General features: G+C 36.9%; 1 protein-coding gene across 2 annotated transcripts in view; it reads right to left on the minus strand.

Annotated features, from left to right (window-relative positions):
• The window catches only part of LRRK1 (leucine rich repeat kinase 1), a 149,395-nt gene that overhangs the window by 91,461 nt on the left and 31,671 nt on the right, over window positions 1-26,263 (minus strand). For both annotated transcript variants that reach the window (XM_072616925.1, XM_072616920.1), the window contains exons 3-4: window positions 14,675-14,835; window positions 2,076-2,247 (exon numbers count right to left, since the gene is read on the minus strand). In XM_072616925.1, the coding sequence (XP_072473026.1) occupies window positions 2,076-2,247; window positions 14,675-14,835 (333 nt within the window). The remainder of the gene's footprint in view (window positions 1-2,075; window positions 2,248-14,674; window positions 14,836-26,263) is intronic.

A 26,263-nucleotide genomic window follows, 5' to 3' on the forward strand; every position in this document is an offset into this window, starting at 1 on the left:
CATGTCCAGAAGAGAAGCCAATTGAAAACCATCCACTGATCATATGGCCAGGGCAAAATTTAGCATACTCTAAATCCCAAAGGAAGACGGCCCATTAGTTTAGATACCTCTATTTCCTTCCCATTCTTCAGTTAACTTCGGTAACAGGGACTGGTAATTACAGTTATATGATTCAGCAAGGAAACCCTCACCAAATCAGCTGATCCACCAGATAATGAGAAAAAAAACCAGTTAGACCTTAGGGGGTTTCCAATAGGTTATGGCTTGGCACAGTCTTCTTTGAGTGGATCCAAACCTCATGGGGTACTGAAACTAATCTCTCCTCCACTCCTTACTCAGAAGTCTAGATAGGAAAAACCTCTTAGCAAAACCTGAAAGCTGATCTGGGATAGAATGCACAGGTCTCCATTCAGAGGGGAAAACCCCTACTGCATCAGGTACAGAGATATGAGCATAAAGTATGCCAAGTCGATGCTTTGTCACTGTAACTTATTTGGGCAATGCAAACACCTTTCTCTTTAAGAAAGCAGGGGTGGTAGAAAGTGGATCTCCCCCATTTTTTGTCTGTTCCATTTTAGCTATGAGGAAAAAAATCACTCCTAACAGTTAGGAGCTGTACCTGGGAGAAGGAAGATCTAAGTTCAAATCCTGTCTTATGCAATTACTAGCTGTGTTACCCTTGGCAAATCACTTAAAATCTCTCAGCCTCTGCTTAGGCAGCTGTAAAATGGAGATTATAATAGTGCCTCTCTCTCAGAGTTGTGGTGAAAATCAAAAGAAAATAGCATATAAATAACAAACATAGTGCCCTGCAAATGTTAAAGCAATTAGGTAAATGCTAGTGATAATTTTTACTACTAAAATAGCAATTGTGGCAACAAAATTGTGAAAAACAAATAACTCTGAAAGACTTAAGAACTCTGATTGGTGAATGACCAGTCATGATTTCATATTTCCAATGATGAAAAATGCTACCTGTCTCCCGACAGAGAAAAAGGAGATAGGTTAAATACGCAGAATAAAACATGTTTTTTTGGATGTGGCCAATGTGGGAATTTGCTTTGTAAACTTTTTTTTTTAAATAGTTTTTTTTTTTAACATGAGGGAGAGAGATGGGAAGGAGAGAAAATAAATAATTAACAATTTAAAAAATTTAATTTTAAAAAGATAGCAGTTGTGGTAAGAAACATTCATAAAAGAAGGAGGAGGAGGAGGAGGAGAAGAAGGAGGAGAAGAAGAAGAAAAGGAGATGAAGAAAAAAGAAAAGGAGAAGAACAAGAAGAAGGAGGAGAAGAAGAAAAGAAGAAGGAAAAGGAGAAGAAAAAGGAGAAGAAGAAGAAGAAGAAGAACAAGAAGAAGAACAAGAAGAAGAACAAGAAGAACAAGAACAAGAAGAACAAGAACAAGAACAAGAACAAGAACAAGAACAAGAACAAGAAGAACAAGGAGAAGGAGAAGGAGGAGAAGACAGCAACAGCAGCAGCAGCATGTTGGTGAAAGTCCCAAATGTAGGTTTCTATCAGCATCACAACAATTTACAATTACAAAGTGCTTTACACAAACCTTAGTCCCTGACCACAGGGTTTCAAGAATGATAATACTAATAATAGCGAATCTTTATATAGTGTTTACTGTGCTCCAGGCACTGAGCTAAGCGCTTTACCAGTATAATCTCATTTGATCAGTCCTCACTTTTTGGAAGTTAATGTCAGAAAGGTGTCTAATTGCACTTCCCTTCAGAGGGGAGTTTTCACAAACAAGCTCTTTTGGATACCCTGAAACTTTCTGATCTTGAGGAGTTTGAAAAAGCCCCTCTAAAAAACTACCTAATGATACCTGCAACTTTCTGGTGATTAATAATGTCAATGACCAGTCATAACCATCCTATGAGGTTAGTATTTCAGGTATTGACATCATTATTTTACATGAGAGGAAATGTAGATTAACTAGTCTAAAGTATTAGAGTCTGGATTTGAGCTCAAGTCTCTCCTAACTCCAAGTCCAACATTCTTTCCATCAGACCATATTGAAAAGCCATGGTATGTCTGGTAAATAGCTCATGACCAACAACTTACCCAGTAAGGAATCTAGTAATTCTTTGACAACATCCATGTGTCCAAAATAAGCGGCCACCACAGCTGGATTATCATCATTTGGCTCCGTAGGTAACTCAACAAATTTTTCTTTGAGAAGATACCTCACTGCTTCTAGATCTCCATAGGCTGCGGTGATGCTCAAAAGCTGGCACTAGGGAGAGGGTAAAGAGACCCAAGCATAAGTTTCCTTCTTAAAATCCTGAAGTTCTTTAAAAATCATCTCATAAACTGGAGGACAACAATAAACTGAGAAAGAGATTGGTTAGAGTGGGTCAAGAATCCAGAAAATTTTTGAGAAAAGCCTTGAGTGTGGCTAGAGAACTATCAGTCTAGAGAGTATCTGTCTCCTGGATGGGAGCACAGTCCAGACCTTCCATTTTTCAGATTAAGAAACTATAGGAGCGATGTGGACTTGGTTCAAGGTCACAAAAGAAATAAAACACAATCAAGACAGGAACCCAGTGCTCTTTCCCACTATCCAGCACCTAGAAAGAGGCATTAGATTTGAAGTGTGAGCGTCTGAGTTCACATTTTAGGACTTCATTTCTTCATGTGAACTTTGAGATTTCTTCTAGGTCTAAATCCTATGATCTTGATTTTGTGATCCAAAAGCTGTAAAGACATCTGTGAGGACTTCTATTTTACAGTTACCTGAAATATTCTGGTATCATATTATTAATTTGGTTCATTTCAACATATGTTTATTTAGTACCTACTGTATGAAGAACACAATGCTAGGTGGTAATTTAGAAACCAAGATTAGATAGGATTAGTTTCTGCCCTCATGGAACTTAAACTCCTGTGAAAATTTGTAATGTATTCAGTGGATCTGACCCCTGGGGCCAGACTAAGAGCAGAAGGCCCTGTATTTAGTGTTTTTCCTTAGCTACAGAGCTAAGTCCCATAACGTATAGAACTAAGTCACCACATCACAAAGATTTTGGGTTCAATCAATCACAAATGCACACACAGAAGTTTTCTCCAGTAGAAATATCTTGGAAGTATGCAAGTTCCCGCTCATTCACTTTCTGGTCATTTATTATCTCACTCAAATCAATTCTAAATCTCTTCTAAATTTATTCCTGAAATGTAGATGACAGAAGTATTTACCAGATGCTTCCTCTTTCTCTTCCCAAGGAACACAGAGCAGAAATCAAAATTCCCCTTCTGTGGGTCTTAAGATAATGGAACTTCCCTCAGTCTAGATAATTAGGTCTAACATACAAGTGTAAAAATGTGAGAGAAAGATTTGATCTATGTATATAGACTAGGTGGCCCTTATTGGTTTTGTTTGGGGTATGCTAGGAAGAAACGTCATCTTAATTTTTAAAAAAACCCTCACACTAATTACTGTTGCCTGAAATCTCACAATTAAAGCTTTCAATCATTTAATTTTGTTCTCTATTAAAATACATATACTCCTGAAAGGAGATTTACACATTAATCTTTCCAAGTACTTTATACATTAGGAATAATGAAATTATAAGATTGATTCCTAAAAACAGATTGTATGGGGACTAGGTTTGAAAAATGGGAGCCCATGGGGTGGAGGAGAAAAGAGTAGTAAAAGTAGAGGTGTAACAGTGCTCATCCTTGGTCTCTCTCTGGTGATAGGCCTCTTCTCATAGATATCCTCTTGTCTTCAAATGTCTGTCACACTACTCTATCCTGATTTTCTTCTTACCCATCTGCCTTATTCTCAGTTTCCTTTGCTGGATCTTCATCCAGGTCATGTACCCTTAAGGTGGGTGTCACCCAGGGTTGGATCTTGGGCCCTCTTCTTTTCTCCTTCTATCTTATGTCATTTGGTGATCTTATCATTTCCATGATATCAATTATAATCTCTATGCTAATGATTCTCAGATCTACCCTAGTCCTAACTTCTCTCCTAACCTCCTAACTTACATCTCCAACTCCCTATTAGATATCTCAAGTTCAATGTCCTGTAGATATTTTATACTCAACATGTCCAAAACTGAATTCATTACCTCTCCTTCCTTCCAAACATCCCTACTACTGTCCAATGTACCACCATCTTCCCAGTCTTCCAGGCTCAAAGTCTAGTTGTCATCTTTGCATCTTTACTCTATTTCATCTGCCAATCCAATCTATTGCCAAGGTCCATCTTTTTTTTAACTTTCAGAAATCTCTCACATATGTCTCCTTCTGTCCTCTGACACTGCCACCCCCTTCATGCAAGTCTTCATCCCCTCATATCTAGACTACTGCAGTAGTATACTCATTGGCCTTCCTGCCTCAAGTTTCTTCCCATTCCACTCTACCCTTCACTCAACTGATAAATTAATCTTCCTAAAGTTCATGTTTGACCAAGTCAATCCACATTCAACCAAGACCAGTGAATCCCTATCACCTCCATGATCAAACACAAAATGTTCTATTTGGTGTTCAAAACCCTTTCCAACCTAGCCCCCATCTACCTTTCCAGTCTTATTAAACTTTACTCCTCAACATATGTTCTTTGATTCAATGACACTGGCCTTCTTGCTGTTCCTCAAACAAGAACACTCCATCTCTCTGTCTTTGGGCATTTTTACTAGATGTTCTCCATGCCTGAACTATTCTCTTTTCTCATTCCTGCCTCATGACTTCCTCCAAGTCCTAGCCAAAATTTGAAGCTTTCCTGATCCCCCTTACTGATAGAGATTTCCTTGCACTGATTATCTCCAATCTATCTTGTATGTATATGTATAGATACACACAGATAGATATATCGTTTGTATAGTTATTTTCTTGTTGTGTCCCTAGCAGAATGAGCTTCTTGAGAGGGGGAACTGTCTTTCTTTGTATCCCCAGTGCTTAGCAAAGTGTTTGGCACATAGTAGGTGCTTAATAAATGCTAACTGACTGACTGGCTAAGTGGAAGACAAACTTGGCCAACTTTATACCTTTTCCTGAACCATTCCTAATAAAAGAAGAGGAATGCTGCTGGTAGAAATAGCCACTAGTGAACCTAACTCCCTACTTACAACCTATTGAACCCATGTTCAGAAGTAGACCTCAGGAAGTGGTGGAAGCAAAGCTCACTTGGGATGAATTTTGTTTATTGTTAACCCTAAGAGCAACAAAGAATCACAAAATTTCAAAGCAGAAAGGGATCTTATTGAAAAAAGATTCTTCACTACAACTCACCTCACAGGTGATCATCCATAGTCTTTGCTTCCAAAAAAATTATTCTAAATCTAACTGATATCAACCAAAATGAGCATTTCTATGTACACGATAGAAGAAAGAAAAAGAGGATTGTGCGTAAAATTGTAAATCTCTACTATGTACAGCTTGATTTCCTTTTAAGTTTATGATAAATTCAATGCAGAACTTCCAAAACTGCCCTGCTTGTCTGTTTCCTTCTGGATTTCTTTCTGTTTTCTCTTGGATATTTTTAGATGCTTCTGTTTACCTCTTTAGAGGGTTCTCTTTTCTTCTCTCTAAAAAGAGAGAACTCTTTTTTCTTTCTTTTTTTTTTGTGGCAAATCTATTGCTATCCTCCCTCCTAATTCTTTTCAATTGCAAAAAGAAAGAAAAGAAACTTCTTGTAACAAATATGCAAGTTAAGCATAACAAATTCCCATATTGGAATGTCTAAAAATATATGTCTTATTCACTTTGAGTTCATTATCAGTTTTCTGGAACTGTGAATAGACATGGCTTTAAAAAAATGATCACCCTGTGGTCAGGGTAGTGACAAGACTGAATTTTGCTAGACTGGTCTGCTGATTGCATAAAGCTATCTGGGGGAGAGGGAAGTATGAGAATAAAGAATTGCAGTGAAGTCCTTTAATCCCACCTCCTTTCACTGGTGAATTTGAGGTGCACAAATCTTGGTGTTCTGTAACTCTTTTAAAGGTGGTACAATAAAAAAAAAACAGAGTACTAGACTTGGAGTCAGAGGAGCTGGATTGTATCACTGCATGACTTGGTGTGCAAGCCACTTAGCCAAGTCTGGGTCTCTTTCTTCATCTTTAAAATAAGAAGGCTGGACCAGATAACCTCGAAGGTTCCTTCCTGATCTAAATGGCTGATTTGATGATTCTAAATCTCAATATAACCCCAAACATATTGATCATTCTTTATACCAAATTTTTCTGATCCACCATCTTGGGTAAAAAAAAAGATATATGGTTTTCAGTGCTGCTCTAAAATTGGAGAGGATGTGTTTTAATCATCTCTGAAGAGCTCAGCAAATTTAACAACTTTAGTTTCTAAATAAAGAGACTAGGTCAGCCAAACAGTGGAAATTTCTTCATCTGTTCTATTTTCCACTGAGCCATTTAGAATAATTATTTCTGATGACTTTGTCTTTTACTGAGGGTAAGAGTGCATAGAACTGTAGGTTATACACAGCTAAATGGTATCAAATGGATGCTGTCCTGCCACCTGCATACAGATAGAGAATTTAAAAACAAAATAAGAATGTTTCATAGGGAGTGGAAGGGGAAATGAAATCACTAAATCTTAGGAGCAGAAATAGCCATGTTTATCCCAAGTGATATATTGATGTAATTATAAAAACAACATAATGTGCATTCTGTCTAATGCAGGACCCAAGAGTCTGATAATCTATAACCCAAATTCCAGGAAAGCACTTGCATTAGCTGAGCTGCTATTGTAACTGATTAAATACTTCACCACATGCAACAACCAGCAGTCTAGACCACAGATGATTCAAGGTTTAAAAGCTTGATTCTCTAAAGGTGGTAAATAATATCATAATGGATAATGAAGGCAGGAGAAAGCTAGAAGAACGGGTGGGCTGTAGGTTCACTTGGACCCTGTGTGTTAGTCTGAGAAATTTCCAGTGATCTCTAGCCTAGAATAGGCAGTCTTGAAATTTAACAAACTTTAGCTTTTAGAGCCAAATGGGATTATATTCATCTTGGTGATGTAGTGGTGAACTTTACTTCCAATTGAGTAATATTTCTCTCTCTCTCTCTCTCTCTCTCTCTCTCTCTCTCTCTCTCTCTCTCTCTCTCTCTCTTTCTCTCCCTTGCTCTCTCCCTTGCTCTCTCTCCTTCCCTCCCTCCTTCCTTCTCTCTATGTCCATCTCTTTTTAAAAGTCATCACAGGGAATACTTCCAAATGAATCTGGCAGATTTTCTGCTTTCTTTTTCTTTGTCTAGAAATATTTGTTAGATAAACATACTTCCAAATAGCAGTGAGAAGTTAAAAACCAGAGCTGCCACACTGATTAACTTATATTAAGATATAGATAGTATTACTCCATAATCTGACTCCAACTTTCTTTTCTAAACTAATTCATGCCACTCCCCTTCATATGCTCTATGGTCCAGTCAAATGATCTACTTAGCTTTCACCAAACAGCATGCCATCATCTTCTGTGTTTATGCCTTCACATAGTCTAACTTCTAAACCTGGCACCCCTTCCCTGCCTCTACCTCTTAGAATCCTTACTTTTCTTCAGTGTTCGATTGAGATGCCACCTCTTATATGAGCTCTTTCCTAATTTCCCCAAGAGTTAACATTTCTTGGTATTTATGTAGTGGAACCTTCATTCCTCACACTAATAGGATGAATCTACAGAGTGGTGACTGAAACTACCCTCAGTGAGCGGCTACAATCCTAACATTGTAGCACCTGAGCCTCCGCTGGTACGCTTCCCATTAATAAATCAGCTCGCTGACTCAATTAACTCTTAACAAAGACCTCCACAAAAAGTTAAAAGCAAGAACAATAATAGAACATATCCTTCCCCCATAAAACTGGGGAATTGTTCTTCCCCATACATACAGAGAATCCATGGAGAAAGGGGACAGTAACTTTAAAAGTACCATGGCAGTAAGGCACACATGTAAGGAACACATGTGGTCAAAGCTTAACTGACCGCTCTGAAATGATGGCCCTTGATATTCCTTTATTTTTAATTGGAACTGTCTTCACAAAGTTCACTAATGAGTACGGTATCTGTGTTAACTACCAGGCTCTACTGTTGTCAGGTTGCACTGCCTCGATGTTTGGGGAAGGGGAAGTAGAGGTAGGGCTACACTCTTTCAAAAAGGGCAAATATCCTTAACCTAGGATTTGCAGAAGCTTCCTCATTTCAACTCTATTGGATGGGCTAACAGGACTTTTTTAGCTTCTCAGGAAAGAGATGGGTTTAGCTTCCCTTTTCTTCCACACAGCTCTGAGGTCTTTTCTTTGACCAATCTTCCTGATTCAGATGTGGCTTCGCTCTGTGAGAGGCCTCATACTGATGTTTAACCAGTATACTTACAAAATTCTCATCTCTGCAGAATAAAACATAACTAGGCAATAGATATTTGCCCAATAATCACAAAATGGCACTGGGGTTCAGAGTTCCCCACTTCTTAATCTCTAAATTCTCTTGTTGATAATTTGAACAGCTAGGGAACAAGACCTTGAGGCAATCTTTGTACTGGGCAAGTGGAACAGCTCCTTTGAAATCCAAATCTCACATTTATTTTTGTATCTGCCCCTTTCAATCAGCAAATTGCCAAAGTCTGAAAGGAGCACATGTTGTCTACTACATCATAAAATTATAAGGGAACTACATCATAAAATTATAAGGGAACCCTCCTGGACAAGTCACTTAACTTCTGGTAGCCTTAGTCCACTGGTGAAGTTAATTGCAAATCATCCCAGTATCTTTGCCAAGAAAACCCCATGGACAGTATTGGCATACCATGGTCTACAGGGTCATGAAGAACTGGACACCACTGAATGACTGGACAACAATATAATTTGAAGAATTTCTAAGCTGGAAAGAAAGGTTTTATATATTATCAGGAGCTATCTAGTCCAAACTTTCCTTGAAGAATCACAACTACTGCATCATCACCACCACCATCATCATCATCATCGCCACTGGCATTTAAATAGCACCTACTATGTGTCAGGCACTGTACTAAGTGCTTTACAAAATCTCATTTGATCCCACCAGGCAGGTGATGATCTGTATTTTGCACAAATATCTCTAGTGAGGTGCAACCCTCCCAAGATAGGCCCTTTCACTTGTGGATAGCTCTAGACAGGATGTTTTTGTTTCCTTAAGCCCAAAACTGCATCTTTGATCATTTTATTCATCATACCTATTTTTGTTCTTTAGGGCCAAGAGGAAAAAGCTCATTCCTTCGTCTACATGGCATCCCTCCAAATAGTTGACAGCTATTATTGACCACCATTATCATTACCCTCTCCCATACCTTTCCCAGGTTAAACTTTCCCAGTTTCTTCAATTGATCCACTAGTTCTATAGTATGAATATTTGAGCTGAAGTCCCACTTCTGACAATGCACTTTCTTGTAAAAAAAAAAACTGTTCCATTGTATTTTTGTTTATTCTGTTAAATATTTCTCAATTACATTTTTTAAATATCCATTTTTTTAGTTCTAAATGCTCTCCCTCTCTATATACCATTCCCTCCACTGAAAAGGCAAACAATATGATGCCTTGATAATGCATTTTATTTGTGGTGATGGTTAAATCTTCTCTCCCCTTTTAGGAAACTGGATTTACCCCAGTCCCCTTTTCCCATTCTGCGATACCTCCCAGGTTTTCCACCATCTTTAGAAATTCCAGACAGTGGCTCAGCAATCATATCTGTGAGTTCTTTTAACACCCAAAAGTGTAAAAGTCATCTGGGTCAAGTGACTTGAATTCAAAGACATCTAGGTTCTCACTTTCAATCTCCCTACTACTCTGTGATATCAACTCCCTCTTAACCATTTTGGTTCTGTCCTTTTGAGTCCAAATATCATTTTCTGTGTCAGAGAAAACAGAAGCAAAGTTAAGAATTGAATACTTCTGTTTTCTTCATCATGTTATAATCATCCCATTCTCTGGCCAAGCAAGGGACCTATCCCTAATGTTGATTCTCTCCTTTCCTCAAATATAACTCACCCCATCCTCAAGTGCTCCTTGTTGATACTACACTATGCCTTCTTTTACTCCCTTGCTTCAGTTCATCGTGAGATAGTCATCTTGACCTTATCCTTATAGGACAGCCGCCATCTTCTGAAAGTATCTTCTAAAAATCTAAATTGATTGGTAGCTCTTGTGTACAGAAATTGGTCTCTTTTTCCTCCTCAAACTTGTTTCTCTTTGAATCTTTCAAATTTAATTTTCCAGAGCTTCTCATTCCTGTTGGGCTGGCACATTGTAGGCATTTAATAAATGTTTATTGCCTCACTGTCTCCTCCTACAGAATTTTAGGCTATCCTAGATTGATTCTACTTAACCTTTCTTTCCTTAAACCCCTTGAAATTTGCTTTTCCAAAATCTAAAATGCATGTGAGTCTATTCCCAGCTGTCTTCTCCTCTATCACAGACTCCAAGATGGAGTATCACTTCCCCTTCAAGGTTCTCACTTCTACCTCAGCAATTGGTTCTTCCTCATTGGTAATAATAAATTTTCCCTTTTGTTTTGCCACATTTTGAAGCATTGTATTGTCCATAAAACAAGTCAAGAAATTATAAGTAGGTATGCTTTTGGCAGAGAGAAAATTTTAGCAGATGTTCAGATAATTGAAGTCCCTCATCACTATTATACTATTGGTTCAATCAGAGGTTTGTGATTGGTTTCCCCAGATCTTTATCCATTTCTTCTGTCTGTAGTGTCTGCTGATGATAATATTATTTCTGGATCTGCCTCAGCCAATCTTTACTAAAGTGTTCACCACCATGCTGTTAAATATAATTGTTGTTAAATAGAGATTCCAATTGTTAAATATATATTCTTAAAAGACACTGTTACTGAGCTCTGTCTTTTATCTATCCTTTTGAAGAAGGTATGCCTTTCCAGAGCCATGTTCCAGTCATGAATCTCATTCTACTAAGTCTCTAATATCTATAAGTTAAAATTTACTCTCCTTTATTAGGATCTCTGACTCATTATTGTTATCTTTGTGCATTTGCACATAGGTATCTAAAGCCATGGAAAGTCTGCCTGCTGGATTCTTTCTTGACTTTCTCCTGTGAATTTTTTTGGCCATAGGTACTACTATTCTTCTTCCTATATTGTTACTTTCCTGGTGGATAAAGATAGGTAGTTTTCTCCCTCCTCTCACCTTTTGAATTGAAATTCCTTTAATTTCATGTACAAGATTCTAAACAAATAGATATCTTACCAGTCCTTGTTAGACATGTTCCAACCTGGACAAAGATCTTGTCACTCCTTTGTTTTAATCTTTGATCTCAAAATCCAAATTCTGTTGTAGGACACTATCTTATTAGACAGCTTTTAGTTTCTACATCTTCCACTCCCCTCTGAATCTCTCAGCTTTTAGGAGTGACAATGATAAAACATTGCCTCTAGCCATAAAAAAAATCTTCAGTTTCTTGCCCAAGAGTTCATAATTTTAAGCAATGATTTTCTGTGTTCCTTCTGGTAGCTCAGTGGCAGAGTATTTAGAGCCCTGAACCTGGAGTCAGGGATACTTGGGTTCAAATCCTTCCTCAAACTCTTATTAGCTATGTGACCCTGAGCAAATCACTTAAGTTCTGTCTCAGTTTCCTTATCTCTTAACTGAAACTAATAAAAAATATTACCCACTTCCCACCTTAGCACTGTTGTGAGAATAAAATGAGATAATTTTTGTAAAGTACTTTGCAAACCTTAAAGTTTTATATAAATACTAGATATTGTCATTAGTATCATTAGGGTCATTATTATTTGCTCCTGTAGTGATCATCATAAGAGGTGAGCTGTCATCATTTTTGACAAGCCTGGGGGGAGTGTCTATTATATGTTGGGTCCATGCACAGGAAGATAGCAAACTCTTTAGTATTTTCACATTAACCAATAACAGATCTCAGCGCCCTTTGGCAAGGAGATCCCAGGCACTACTACTCATCCCTTCCTCCTCTGACCCTGAGTGGCTGCTTTTTTTTTTTTTATCTGACAGCCCCTGTGTAGGACAAGCAGTCGCTGCTTCATCAGAGAATACAGCTCCTTCCTCTTTCTCAGAGCCTTCTATCAGCTTCTTAGATATATGTTCTCCAAGTGTCCAGTGAGCCTTCTTCCCTTGTTTCCTCTGCATGTCATTCTTTTACCCTTCAATTTTCTGACACAATCAAGATTCCCTAATCTGTCTCTTCAGATCCTTTTCTCACTAAGTCTTCACTTCGAGGTCCTTCTTTGCCATGAATAAGGGCTTTAATCCTGCCTCCCCAACTAATCTGTATGTTCCATAAGGACGGGAAATAGTATTTATTCCTCGTTTTATCCCCAGCACCTTAATTTTTTAAGAAAACACTTTTATTCTTCCATATGACCTAGGGAAGGAAGAGGTATTCTCACCTCTTCAGAGAGCCAGTGTGTTTTTTAAGGAGGGACTCCTTGGACACGGCAGCAAAACAAACCCCTTGCATTTGGTGCTGTACACTTTTTAGGTACATGTGACACCACCCAGAAGAATATAAGTTTCTTGGGGGAAGGGCTACTTTATTTCTATCTTTATATTCCTAGCCCAGTGCATAATACATGAAATGAGCATTTAATACACAATTAAGTAAGTTGAATACCCATTGTCACAATTCAAAGTGTCACTTCTGAGTAAACTCAAGAACTGAGTACAGTTTAGGAGGCAAACCAAACCAGGTTCCTCACTATGGAACTTGAAGACACAACATGCTACATACATTGGGACCTGGGTGCCCTTCCCCTGCCTCCTGTGCCTCTTAGTTCTTCATGCATCTGAGTCCTGCCTCTCTGTTGAAGCACACCTCTATGAAATTTTTCTTGACCGTCCCTTCTATAGTCAAGAATAACGGAGTAACAGATTGACCCTCTCAACTCCCATAGCCTTTACTATACCCTTCCATCTGCATGTCATACCCTACCATGTATTATATAATATAATATTATATAATGTTTGTATGCATGATCCTGCCTTCTTGACTAGTCTGTATGCTCCAAGAGGACTGGAAATATAACATTCATCTTTTTATCCCTGGTGCCTAGTATAGTGCCTTATGCCAGGTAGGTACTTAATAAATGCTCATTGTTCATGATCATAATGTTAATGATAATAGTCAACCATAAAGTGAATGTGAATCAGCACAATCCTAGGATTAGAGATCTAGGAGAGAATGTAGGAAATTTTTTCTAATTCTATCCTTAAATTTTCTTTCTTTCTTTTTTTACTAGATCTGTCTAATTCTGCCACCCTCATAAACTATTCCTGGATTGCCTTCTGCTGTCTATCCTATCTTCTTCTCTCTAACTTGTTCTACAACTGAGAGACTTTTTTAAAAAAAGTGATTGGGAGAGACAGCACGGCACAGTAGGTAGAGAATTACCTTGGAATCAGTAAGACTTGGCCTCAAGTGCTACCTTGGACACATACTGGCTATGTGACCCTAGGCAAGTCACTTAATCTTTCAATACCCCAAGCAATTGTAAGATTACAGTTTGAAGAACAGGTGTTGGTATGCATTGGTAAAGAGAATTTCCTTCCTGGGAGTTCCCTACACCAATGAAATCATAAGTCTCTAACAGAAACACAAATGAACTTCCCTTTCCCCCCCAAAACCCACTCATTCAAATGAAGTGAGATGGACAATCTAAACAAGCCACTAGAGCAAATTACACAATTATCAAATAATGTTTGTCTCATAAAAAGTATTCCTCTATTGTCCCCAAGAAAACTTTTGAAGATAATTTACTGGATACTAAAATAAAGTGGGAAAAATTAATTTATTAAGTTCATTTCTCATCCCTCAAATGTGAAATACATATCCATCAATGCAAGGAGAAGGTCTAGATATAACCTATTTTGTGGACCAATAGCCCATGCACAATAGATCTGCCTACTAAGATGAGCTTAAGTCCCATTTTAAAACTTTCCCAAGGGATAATGACTTTTCACGACTGTGCCAAACCAGTAGCATCAATTCCATCCAGCTTTCTATTTATATGAAACAGTGTCTCAAGAAACATCTAAAGATGTCTGCCATGCATTTGAGATCTAAAGCATGCTCCAAAGCAGGGATGCCAAACTCAAATAGAAATAGGTCCCTGCAGGTCATATATTGATTTAGAAAATCACAAATTAACATTACTTATGTGTACCGTATTTCCATTTATTGTGTTAAATATTTCCTCATGCCATTTTAAGCTGGTTCTTAATATACCAGGGAGTTTTGTACTTGTACTAAAGCTAAAGCTGACATTTGATCATTCTGCACTACCAGAAGAACACCACACTTCTCCTGAGCATGAGAGTGGAAGTTCAAGAACAAAGTAGCTTAAGCAATCAGACTACTGCTTTCACTCTTTAAAGCATATTGCGAAATCAGGAAGCTTAAAATTATCTCATGTACAAAAAAGCAGCAGATGGAGAGACTGTGTTATAATCGATGGTTCAGCATCTCTCTTGTGAGGAGCTACATTTTATTTAAAAGTATATCATCCTGCTCATCTACCTGATAGCAGAACAGGACTGAACATTTAGTCATGCTGCTCTTTCCCCAAACTCCCCACATCCCACAAAAAGCATCACGATAACCAAAAGAGTTTGTCAATGTCTTTCATATCAAACAGTGAATCCCCCAAATCCAAGAACATGTAGTATTCACCCTACCTTTTCCAGATGTGAAATACTCTCTTCAAATATTTTAACCAGCTCTTGGACCTTACTGGTCTTTCCCTTTTTGTATGCTGCCTGAATGCTTTCTATCATAGGGGACTGTTCTATGGAGACACTGCCCAGCGTGGACTGCTTGCTGCCCATGTCCACGGAACCTGTGATAAAAAAAGAACAAGGAAACATTCATCATCACTGCAGGCACTGCACTAGTGAATCACAGCAAAGGAAAAGCAAAGGGACAATCTTAGTTATGTAATTTTTTTGGTGCATTAAAAATTAAGATGGAGCAACTTAAATGTTTCCTGTCACCTAGGTATTGCACATGGAACCAATTACTTTTCCGCAGAGCCTGGAAACTGTTTCTAGAGGATGATGACTTCCTTTATCTCCACTGAAGGTGATTTCTAAAGGGAGGTTCCTTAGTAACTAAAAGACCAGAAGATGCTGCAGTTGAATTCTGATTCACTGAAGGCATCTGGCAGCTGAATGTAGCTCTGTAAATATAGAGGCAAGAATGCCACCTGGAGTAGTTTGGAGGAATTAAGTTGGTCATACTGACACAAAGTCAGTTTGGAATTATCATTTAGATATGGCTGTTAAGACTCATTTGATAGATGAAAGCAAAGGCACTGAAGGCAAAAGGCATTGTTCCAGAGGATTCCTCCCACCCCCACTTTAAATCTGATGTTCATGAGATTAAATCATATATATGGTAGTGGAAGACAAGCTGGATCTTGGCATGTGAGTACTTGGATAGTTTCCTAAGGTCGCTTCTGCAATAGAAACATCCATCTAACACAGAGAATGGGAAAAACACAGGACGGGGAATCAGGAGAGCATTGTAATCCTCACCTAACAAGTCAGTTAACTTTGCTGGCACTCATTTTCTTCACACGGAAATTGCAGAGGTTAGGCTATAAGTGTCTCTCTCCTCTCTGTCTCTCTGATCTCTCTCTTTCTCTCTCTCTCTCTTTCTCTCTCTCTCTTTCTCTCTCTCTTTTTCTCTCTCTCTTTGTCTTTCTCTCTCTCTCCTTTCTCTCTCTCTCTCTATCTTATTCTCTTCTCCTTCCCTCCCTCTGTCCTAAATCCCTAGGATTATGTGAAATTTTGCTTGGCTTTAGCAGTAGACCTCTGCCCTGTTCCCATCCTGTTAACTGCCAAAATGGTACTGATATCATGTGTTAGACATGTGCAGAAGTATAATGGAGCCAGCTCTAAAAGGCAAATAAATTGTTAAATTGTCAATGTGGGCATTTACACCTCAGAAATTGTACAAATCAGGTCTTGATTTATTGTTCTGTGGATTGTCTAGACTTAAGAAAGTGTTAATAATGCAGATTAAACTTAAAAGTGTACATTTTCAGAGCCCAGATTGTTAAACATTTACCAGTACACCCCTGTATAACTCTATAAACATTGGTTGAACACATCAGAGGTACCAGAAGGTTAACAGAATGAAAACATCACCAGATGGGAGGTCTGGTACCTGGAGGCTAACAGCAACAAGCATAGTGATGACTGATGATGATGATGGACTACAATATGGACTACAACATGTAAAGGTTCGCAAAGTGGCTTAACACCCATTTTCTCACATAAGCTTCACAACATCCCCTGGATATCAGGAGACTAGTGATGACTTCCTACTTTTAAAATGTGTAAATTTAGCAAGAGGGCAATCTGTAGGAAGTGATGATGGGACAAGTGAATGAGTCAATAGGAGTGAATGCTAACGTTCTGCTAGAAGGCAGTTAGAAAGGTAGCACAATGCACTTGTAATGATCAGAAAGTCTGATTTAGTCAGAAGACCTGGGTTTGGTTCCTAGCTCTTCTATTTACTGAGTGACCTCAGGAAAGCTGCCTCACATTTATCTGTCTGTCTGTCTGTCTGTCTGTCTGTCTGTCTATCTATCTATCTATCTATCTATCTATCTATCTATCTATCTATGTATTGCACTTATCTGTAAAATGGGGATGATATTTGAACAACCCAATTCCCAGGACTGTTGAGTAAGGATCAATTGAGAACATATGTAAAGCACTTTGTAGCTATAAATCACAACAGAAATATGATCTATTATTGTGGGTATTTAGGGTTGGAAATGAACTTAAAAGCCACTAATACAACTTTTCATTTTCCAGATTAGAATACTGAGATCTAGAGAAGTTAGATGATTGACGAGATAGATTGTGAGCTCCATGAAGCCAGGGAGCCATGTCTTATTTCATAGTGGTATCTTCTCTGGTCCCTACCAAAGAATTTTGAACATAATAGGTAGCTAATAAGTGCTTATTGAAGTCTGGAGTTAAAATAATATACAAAACTCTTTGAAAATCTTTCAAGTGCAATAAGTTAGCAGTTTTCAATGTCATACTGCTAAAAACAATAGCTAGCATTTATACAGTGCTTAAACATTTACATATGTATACACACACATATTCTCATTTGATCTTCACAACAACTCTGTGAGGGAGGTACCATTCCCATTTTATAGATGAGGAAACTGAGTCTTAGAGATATCAAATAATTTGCCCAGAGTCTCACCAGTAGTGAGAATAGGACTTGACCTCAGGTCTCGCTGACTTGAGGTCAAACACTCTATCCATTTTACCACATAACTAATTAAATGGCAAAGTCAGAACTAGACAATTCTGGTCTCCTGACTCTTAGGTCCATGTTTTTTCTAACACACTATACTGCCCCTTCCATATTGAAAGAGATGAATTCTATTTTCCCCAACCATCAAAATTAAATGATGAAAAAGGCTAGCTTCCAAATACTCTTGCATGAAAATATGCAGTGTACCATGATGGTACCATCTTCAAGTCATACATTTTACATATCGAATGCAAAACTGCCAAAAGAGAAAAAGAGTCCTAATAATTTACTTCAGACCTTTCAAATCTAAAATCAATAATCCTATCCTTTTAAAATCTGTCACTCTGGAAATTTTTACAATAGCTACTATCATACAATTAACATTTTATTATTCTTATTGAAATGTTAAGATGAGACCATTCTGTGCTTACATAATGTTATTTTTCTCTCCCCTGTGGTAAGCTTTTGGGGATCAGAAAAAAGACTGAGTTGAGATTAATATATAAGTAGCTGTAAATTTAAATAATGCATTTTCAATTACCAACACACACTGAACACTCTTCATTAATTATTTACTCCCTTTGAAGACACTAAGATATCTGAGATAGCTCCAGAGATTCCATATTATTAATATGAGCTTGCATCCTTGAATCTGCACATATTTCCTGATGATGGAGGACAATTAGCCAGAATGAAAAAAAAAGTTCATTTTCAGTCAAAACAATAGCCTTCATTAAGCTCCATCTCTTACTGTAGATTAAGGGAACACAATTTTCTTTTTTTAATATATATGAAATGAGTTTTTCTATCCATTCTGTAGGAACTGGATGCAAAACTCAGATTCTGAGTGAATATAGTGCATATTATATATGTAGGAACCTAAGGTTGCTTTTATAGTAATTTAATTTGGGGATATGCAAGCTCTATGGCATGAATCAAATGATACAGGGAATGCTTTGAATGCAAAGATCAAAAACACAAATCCAGTGTCCTGTACACACTGAAGTATTTGACCATGATGATTTCTACCCTTTGTTCCCCTCCCTTCAATCTCCCCTTGCTGCATGTCTTGCAAGTTAGAATCATTTCTATTAAATCAATGCTTTGTTCTTCATCAAAATAAATTTGATGCATACAAAACACTTCATTACTGAGGAGGATTATACAAATATCTTGCCTTATTATTGTTAAATTAAAATTTTTTTATCCCTTTCATCTTTTCTAGGTGTTAATGCACAATGCATTTTCTCAGTGCATCTGAATGCCTAATCCAGTTGTGCTAACCAGCAAAAATAAAGAAAAACATCAGTGAAAACACTCATTTCCCTACTGAGCACACTAACTATCCAACTTCATTGAAGCCCTTTATAACATAAATATAGCTGAGTTTGTAAATATTTCAGTTTTAGATTTAAAGATTGTTACATTGTGGCTGAAGCATAAGATTGGGGGAAAGTCTCATACTATCTGTAATTATTTAAGTAGTCATATTTCTAACAATTATCAGTTTTTTGGGAATAAGAATATTACGCATTATGTTAAAACAGGAAAACAACTTTAAGTCTCAAAAAAGCTAGAAATTATGCCGCCCAGCACTCTCTTTCACAGGCATCTTTCACAACTGAGGGTGAGAACTTTTCCTGTGGAAACAAGGACAAAAATGACTCAGAGAAGCCACAAAAAGCAAGTTCTTTTAGCTGTAAATATTAAAATTAAATTAATTTTCAAATATTAAAAAATCATTAGATCAGTGCTCTATATGCATTCACAAAATTCTGCTTAGAGTCTTAATTTTTCAAAATACTGAAAGAAAAGGATAACTTATTTGTTGGAGTTTTTATAGTTAAAACTTTTTCCCTTAAAGCATCAATTGGAAAAACAGTATTTAGAGAATGAGCTTTTGGTGAGGGTAAAGAAAACTTGTTTGAAGATGCTGAAAACTCAAGGGAATATTAGAATACAAAAATGATTAATGAGATCATCAGAATTTTAGGCTTCTGTTTTTCTAAGAAGCTACAGCACTGTCTTTAATGATGACCATTTAAATGACATACTAAACAATCTAGCACACTGCTGATGTTTGGGAAATTTAAATACTAGCATATCCATATATAAATGCTTATTTATTATTCAATTCTTTGTTTGTTTAGTCCAAATAATTTTCTATATCCTTACACATTTCACATGTGAAAGGATAGATCCTTAACTATTTATTGTAATAGTATCCCTTTTCTTTCTTATTCTATTCCTTTTAGAATCGAGAAGAAAAAAAAATGTAAATGTTTCAACAATACAGAGATGGAGCCAAGAATTTGATGGCAACTATAATTTCACAGGTTGCAAATAATGACCTTAACTAACATGTAAGTGGAAAAATTCTCATATAAAGGAAAACACTTATGTAACAACTAAAATACTATTTGTCAGTTTAAGAAATGTTACCCTGCCTATAAAAAAGGTAAGATACAAATTACTTATAATACCTTGAATCTACGTAGAGATTTTGTGTATTAATATAAAAAATTAAAATATAGCCATTTACATTGCAATAAAGATTGAACAAACCAAACTACATTTTATTCTATTACTAACCTGATCATAATTTTTAAAAGTAGTTTCTAAGTTGTCCTCCAGGAAGTGTCAGTGCATTCAGAAGGGCTCTGAAGGCTGGGGCTGCTGCTGCCGTGGCAGCAGCATGATAACTGCCCATTGTAGTCAGAGCTCCCTCTCCATCATTACTGCAGTATCCAGGTCTAGCATCCCTTAGCTGGAAGAATCTCTCTTTGTCTGAATGTGACTACAGACAGAGTTTTTAGCTTTGGCAGCAATTTTCATTTCCATGTCCCATTAGGGTGAAATCCAACCCTTTAGTTCTTCAGGCAAGACTCACTCAGAGGTTAGAGAGGGAGAAAGGGTGGGGGCACAATATCAGGTCCAGGGTGACCTCAGATAATAATTCCTCAACAGCACCAGATGGTGGGCACTCAGCTCGGTCAGATTAACTTTTGGCCATTTTGACTTATAGTGAACATTACAAAATAAGATAAGTGTGGTTTAAAAAGCATTCTAAATGGGTCTGTTTCAAAATATTTAAAATTATGCAGTAGATAACAAACATTTTTTTTAGTAAACAGAAAAGTTTCACAACACATATTCATAGATTTTTATGTGTATGAGTCACCACAGAACCACTGAGAAGGGATTTCTTGTTTGGATTTTTTTTAAAACAGTGTATTGAAAAAGGAATAATTTTACTCTGGGTCAAAAGACATTGAAAGAATTGCTTCTTGTTGAAACACATTGGAATACAGGTGACTGTGTAGGAGAAAAAAATTCTATATACACCAAGACCTGTAGCTTCTTTCTGGGGGCCAGGTGTAGACAGTAAGAAATGACTAGGATCCTAAATTTAGAAAATGATACCATGGGCACAAGCGTCCCATATATAAGCAAAAAGGGAGCTACCTATGCACTATCATTTTGCACATGAATAAAGTTTATAATGTACATGACGAACTTCACTAAGGCTTTACAGTAAGACAATAAAGTGTTAGCAATAATTTAAAAAACTGAGTAATGTTTTAAAGGTCAAGGCAGCAAATTTTCTGAGTCCTCCTTGTAGCAAAAAGGAGGGGGGCATTTCTCAGAATTCTCACTTCTCAATCCAATTAATTGTACAACCACTAAAACATCTCATCTTCTTTTTTATGTTTTATAGATCCTTTATCAGATACCATGTTTGTTATCCAGTAGAGGATTAAGGAAGGAAGAGGGAAGGGGGATATAAGGAAATAAATAAGGAAGGAAAGAAAAACAAGAAAGAAAAAAGGAAACTAGAATAGAAGAATAGGAAAACATAATTCTCAATAAGGAGAAAGCAATCATCTCTTTAGGGGAAGTAAAAATCACATAAGTTTATTTTGCCAACATTCCCTAATGCACCCCCACATCAAAAGTTCACTATATGACTAGGAAAGATAGTCTCATTTCCTAAACTCTGGAAAAGGAATTATGGTTCCAAATTCTGAAAGCCTGAAAATATTTATCTTTCCTTTAAAATTGTAAATGAATACAACTTATTGTAAGATACTTGGCAAGGAAGAACTGACATGAGCTAAGAAATAGTCAAGATCTGTAAGAATAATAATTCACATTTATACAACTAATATACAGGATGAACTAGAGATTCTAAGTTGAGAAAGCAAATTTGATCAAATAGATTATCACTGAGATCTTGTTGGATGAGATCCATAACCAGACCATGACCCTGGAAAGATAAACCTTATTATTCAAAGGAAACAGAATAGTTAGGGTGGTTAGAGTTTCTTATATTTTAAGATGCACTCGTATGAAAAAAATCTAGGAACTGGTGAAGAGGGGGAATGCTTGGTGGAGACCATTTGAGTAAAAATCAAAGTAGACAAAAATAAAAATAATGCAGTCATCAGAATACACCATAGATGATATGAGCAAGGTGGGGAAAAGGACATAGATGAGGAGTTTGGAAAAATATCACAAGACTAATACAGCCATGAGATTGTAATATGAGAAAGTCAAGTGAACATTTATTAAGCACCTACTTTGTGCACTTCAGGATTTAGAGGTCCACATGTGACCTCAATGCCACAGGTTCCCCACCTCTACACTAGATGATAGACTTAGGATTCAAAATATTAACAATAGTTCTCAAAAGAGGATTTGCAAACTCTTAATAGCTATATGAAAGACTGCTCCAAGTCAGGTGGAGCTGTAAATTGGTTCAACCATTCTGAAAAGCAATTTGGAATTTAAAAAAAAAATTGACTAATATGTCTATACACTTTGACTTAAGGATCTCACTGACAAGAATATCCCACAAAAAAGGATTCCACATACACCAAAATATTTACAGCATCACTTTCTGTGGTAGCAACAAACTGGAAATGAAGCAGATGAAACAATCAGGTGGCTACCAAGACAGTGGATTAGTTACTTTCTACAAATCTCTTTAAGCTCTCAACCTTAAAACAAACAACCAAAGGAATTATGCAGTATATATAAATTAACTGCAGCGGATTCCCCAAGAAAAAGCTAAAGAATCCCATCCCCTATTACTTAAGAAAAAAGTCAAAATTAGCACCAGTGAACTGTAACACTTAGATTTTTCACTCAGCACTTCTATCCCAACCAGTCCTGGTAGACTGGGACCTCTGTGGCTGCGATGATTCTGTCAGAAGACCCTGCAAAAAGCAGCAAGAGGTCTTAAGGTCCCTTCTAGCTCTATCATTCTATGGGCTCTATTGTTAAGAACTGCTAGAAAAAAAAATGGAAAGTGGGATGGGGAGAAATTAGGTTCAGATCAACATCTTCTTAAACTGTGGGTTGTGACTAAGAACTGAAGGGGTCACGAGTAGAAAAAGTTTAAGAAGTCCAATTAACTTAGAACACATACCACAATGTTTTGCTAGTAACAAAGAACCAGAAACAAAGTTTATGCCCATAAAGTAAGGCATCATTTTAAGTCTTTTTTTTTAGTTTCAAGTTCTCTTTCTCTCTCTACCCCCTGCCCTATCCATTAATAAGGAAAAAAAACAATGCCCATTATATATATGAAGTTAAGCAAGACATATATTTGCATTAGCCATGATAAAAAAAAGGCAAGGAAAATTAAGAAAGGCAATAAAAGTATGCTTCAATCTGTCCTCTGAGACTATCAGTTCTGTCTGGAGGTGGAAGCATTTTACATCATGAATCCTTTGTAATTGTGGTAGATTGCCATATTCATCAGTTACATCATTAGTTGCAAAGTCTTTCACAGTGAACTATCTTTACACTAGTGTTCATGTACCACCTGGTGATGTTCACTTCACTTTATTATCAGTTCATACAAGTGGTTTCAGAAAAACCGTTCCGTTTATCATTTCTTATAGTAAAATAATGTTCCATCACCTTGATATACCACAACTTGTTCAACCATTCCCCAATTGATGAACATCCACTTAATTTCCCCTCTGCCACATCAAAAAGAGCTGCTATAAATATTTTTGTACATATGAGTCCTTTACCATTTTTTTAAAGAAATCTCTTCGGGATACAGATCTAGTAGTAGTACTTCTAGGTCAAAAGATATATGCAGTTTTATAGCTCTCTGGGCATACTTCCAAATTGTTCTCCAGAACAGCATGACCAGTTCACAACTCCACCAACAGTGCCTTAGTATTCCTATTTTCAAAGTAGCGCATAGTTAAGAAATTGCGGTACATGAATTGAATTAAATATCATTGTGCTATTCAGTGATAAATATGAAGGATAAAGAGAAGTATGAAAACATATATATTTAATGATGTAAAATGAAGTAAGCAAAACCATGAAAACATTATATATGCAGACTACAATAATGTAAATTAAAAGAAAAAAAAAGAAACAGAGCATGATGTCATCATGATTATGTATGTCCCTAAAAAAGACATAAGAAAAATATACCTCCCTAGCTTATTTGTACAAGAAGCGGAAGAGGGAAGTATAGGTACAAAATATTGCATAGACTTTCACACTTGGTTGACATACTGCTTAGTTTTATTGAATTGCTCCAACTAGATGGGACCGTGGTTCATAGAACACTAGGCTTGGAGCGGAGAGACCTAGGTTTCAGATATGACTTCAGATACTTACTAGCTGTGTGACCATGGACAAGCCATTCAATTTCTGTTTCACCCTATTTCCTTATCTGTAAAATGAGATTAATAACATCTGTTTCCTAGGGTTGTGAGGATAAAAATGAGACAATAATTACAAAGCACTTAGTGCTGAGGCTGGCATATAGTATGCACTATATAAATATGATGATGATGATGATGATGATGGTGGTTGAGGTGGTGGTGGTTCTCTTGGAAGAAAAAAGGAAAGGGGATATATTTGGAAATGATGTAAAAAACAAAAGGCATAAATTAAAAAAAAGTTTTTTAAAGTAGATGACCACTGATTGGGAAATAGCTAAACAAAATCTGGTACTTGAACATAAGAGAATATTAACATAGAATGACAATGTAAGTGGAAAGAAGAATAACAGTGAAAAGCTGAACATTGCAATTATAATAGCCAAGTCTGGCTCTGGGAAAGAGATAATTTCCATCTTCCAATCTCCTTACAGAGGTGAGTACTCATATACTATTAAACTATTAAACATGGTTATATGTTGGTTAGTTTTGCTGACCTGGCTTATTTCCCTTCTTTTTTTAAATTTTATAATCTTAGGGAAGTCTTACTTGACAGAGGAATGCTATATATGGAAGTGAAATGATGTTTAAAAAAACATAAAAACATATTGATAGGGGGCAACTACGTGGCACAGTGGATACAGCACTAGCCCTGGAGTCAGGGCGATCTGAGTTTGAATTGGACCTCAGACACTTACTAGCTGTGTGACCCTGGGCAAGTCACTTCATCCTGATAGCCTCCAAAACCTCCCCAAACCCCCAAAACATACTGACAAGCTAAAATACTGAGTCAAGTGTAAGAAGATACAATTTACTGGAGATAAACGTAAAGTCTTACACTTGGTTTTCAAAATCAACTTCACAAGTAAAAAATGGGTGAAATACTACTAGAAAACAATTTGTCTTTAAAAATGATTTCCAGCGGGAATTACCTTCAAGATATAAATATAAATTCTTCTCTTTGGCATTTAAAGCTCTTCCTAATCTAGTCCATTCTCACCTTTTTTCCTTCTTATATCTACTTCTCCTCCACATACTCTATAATCCAACAATACTGGCCTACCTGCTGTTCCTTAAACAACATACTCAATTCCTCCATCTCTTAACTTTCCTGAATTCCTTCAAGGTTCAATTCAAATCCCACCCACTGCAGGAGGCTTTTCCCCCACCAACTGATAATGGCTTTCCCTCTATGACTGCCTTACATTTCCTAAGTATATGCCTCATATGTACCTAGTTATTAACATGTTAGCCCCCCCATTATAATGTAAGCTTCTTAAGGGTCAGGCCTATTTTTGCCTTTCTTTGTATTTCTAGGGTTTAGGACAGTGCCTCACACATTATAAGAACTTCATAAAGGTTTGTTAGTCAAGCCACATTTATGAAGCACTTACTTTGTACCAGACAGAACTTACCAATTGAGCCCAACAGAGAACAAACAATACAAGTCAATGTATAATGATAATATCAATAACACTGAAAACACTCAAACTGTATCATAAGCACAGTTTACGATTGCAGGTCCTCTCCTTTAAACGGATAAAAAATCTACCATCTTCGAGATAACCCTTGGATATTAACTAGTTAACTTTTTGTTACCTGGTTAAAACAGCAGCTCCAGGTTTCATTTTTAGCTTGTGTTTGAAAGTAAAGGAAAAAGTCATGGAGTGCTCCCAATTAAGAGGGTATAGCTAGTATGGGTCAAAATTCCAGAAACAACATTTGGAATCAATTGTACAGTAACTGCTCTAAAGTCTCCAACGTGGACAGTTATAATAACACAAGCTGGAGGTAACTAAACAGCCTGATGAGCAATTCAGGTTCCTCTCTGACAGCAGCACTATTCCTAAAACTGTAAAGTGATAGCCCTGCAGTTGAGCATGTCGCTAAAAGATAGATGATGCTAGGATCACACTAAGAATTTTTTTCCAGCATAGGGAAAAACCAACAACTGTATGTCATTTCTCAGAACAGAAAAGTTTCCTGAGGTCAAAGCCAGACCCAGTCAAAAACCAGCCTGCCTCATCAGTATCTATTGTCTAAATTCCTTAGGACAATTGCTCTCTACAATTTCATGACTGGTTGGAAGAAAAGGGCGTGTAAGAGCTGAGTTTTGTATTTCTGAAGGAAGAAGTCCTTAGAAAAGTGAGTTCATAAAAAAAAAGACTGGAGTTATCTCATACTGGCTCCATCACTAATAATAATAATAACATATTTATTTAGTACTTAAAAATACAAGATTTTATACATATCTTCTCACTTGATGCTTACAACTCCATGAGGTAGGCA

The sequence above is a fragment of the Notamacropus eugenii genome, chromosome 1 (assembly GCF_028372415.1).
Source record: "Notamacropus eugenii isolate mMacEug1 chromosome 1, mMacEug1.pri_v2, whole genome shotgun sequence".
NCBI classification, from domain to species: Eukaryota; Metazoa; Chordata; class Mammalia; order Diprotodontia; family Macropodidae; genus Notamacropus; species Notamacropus eugenii.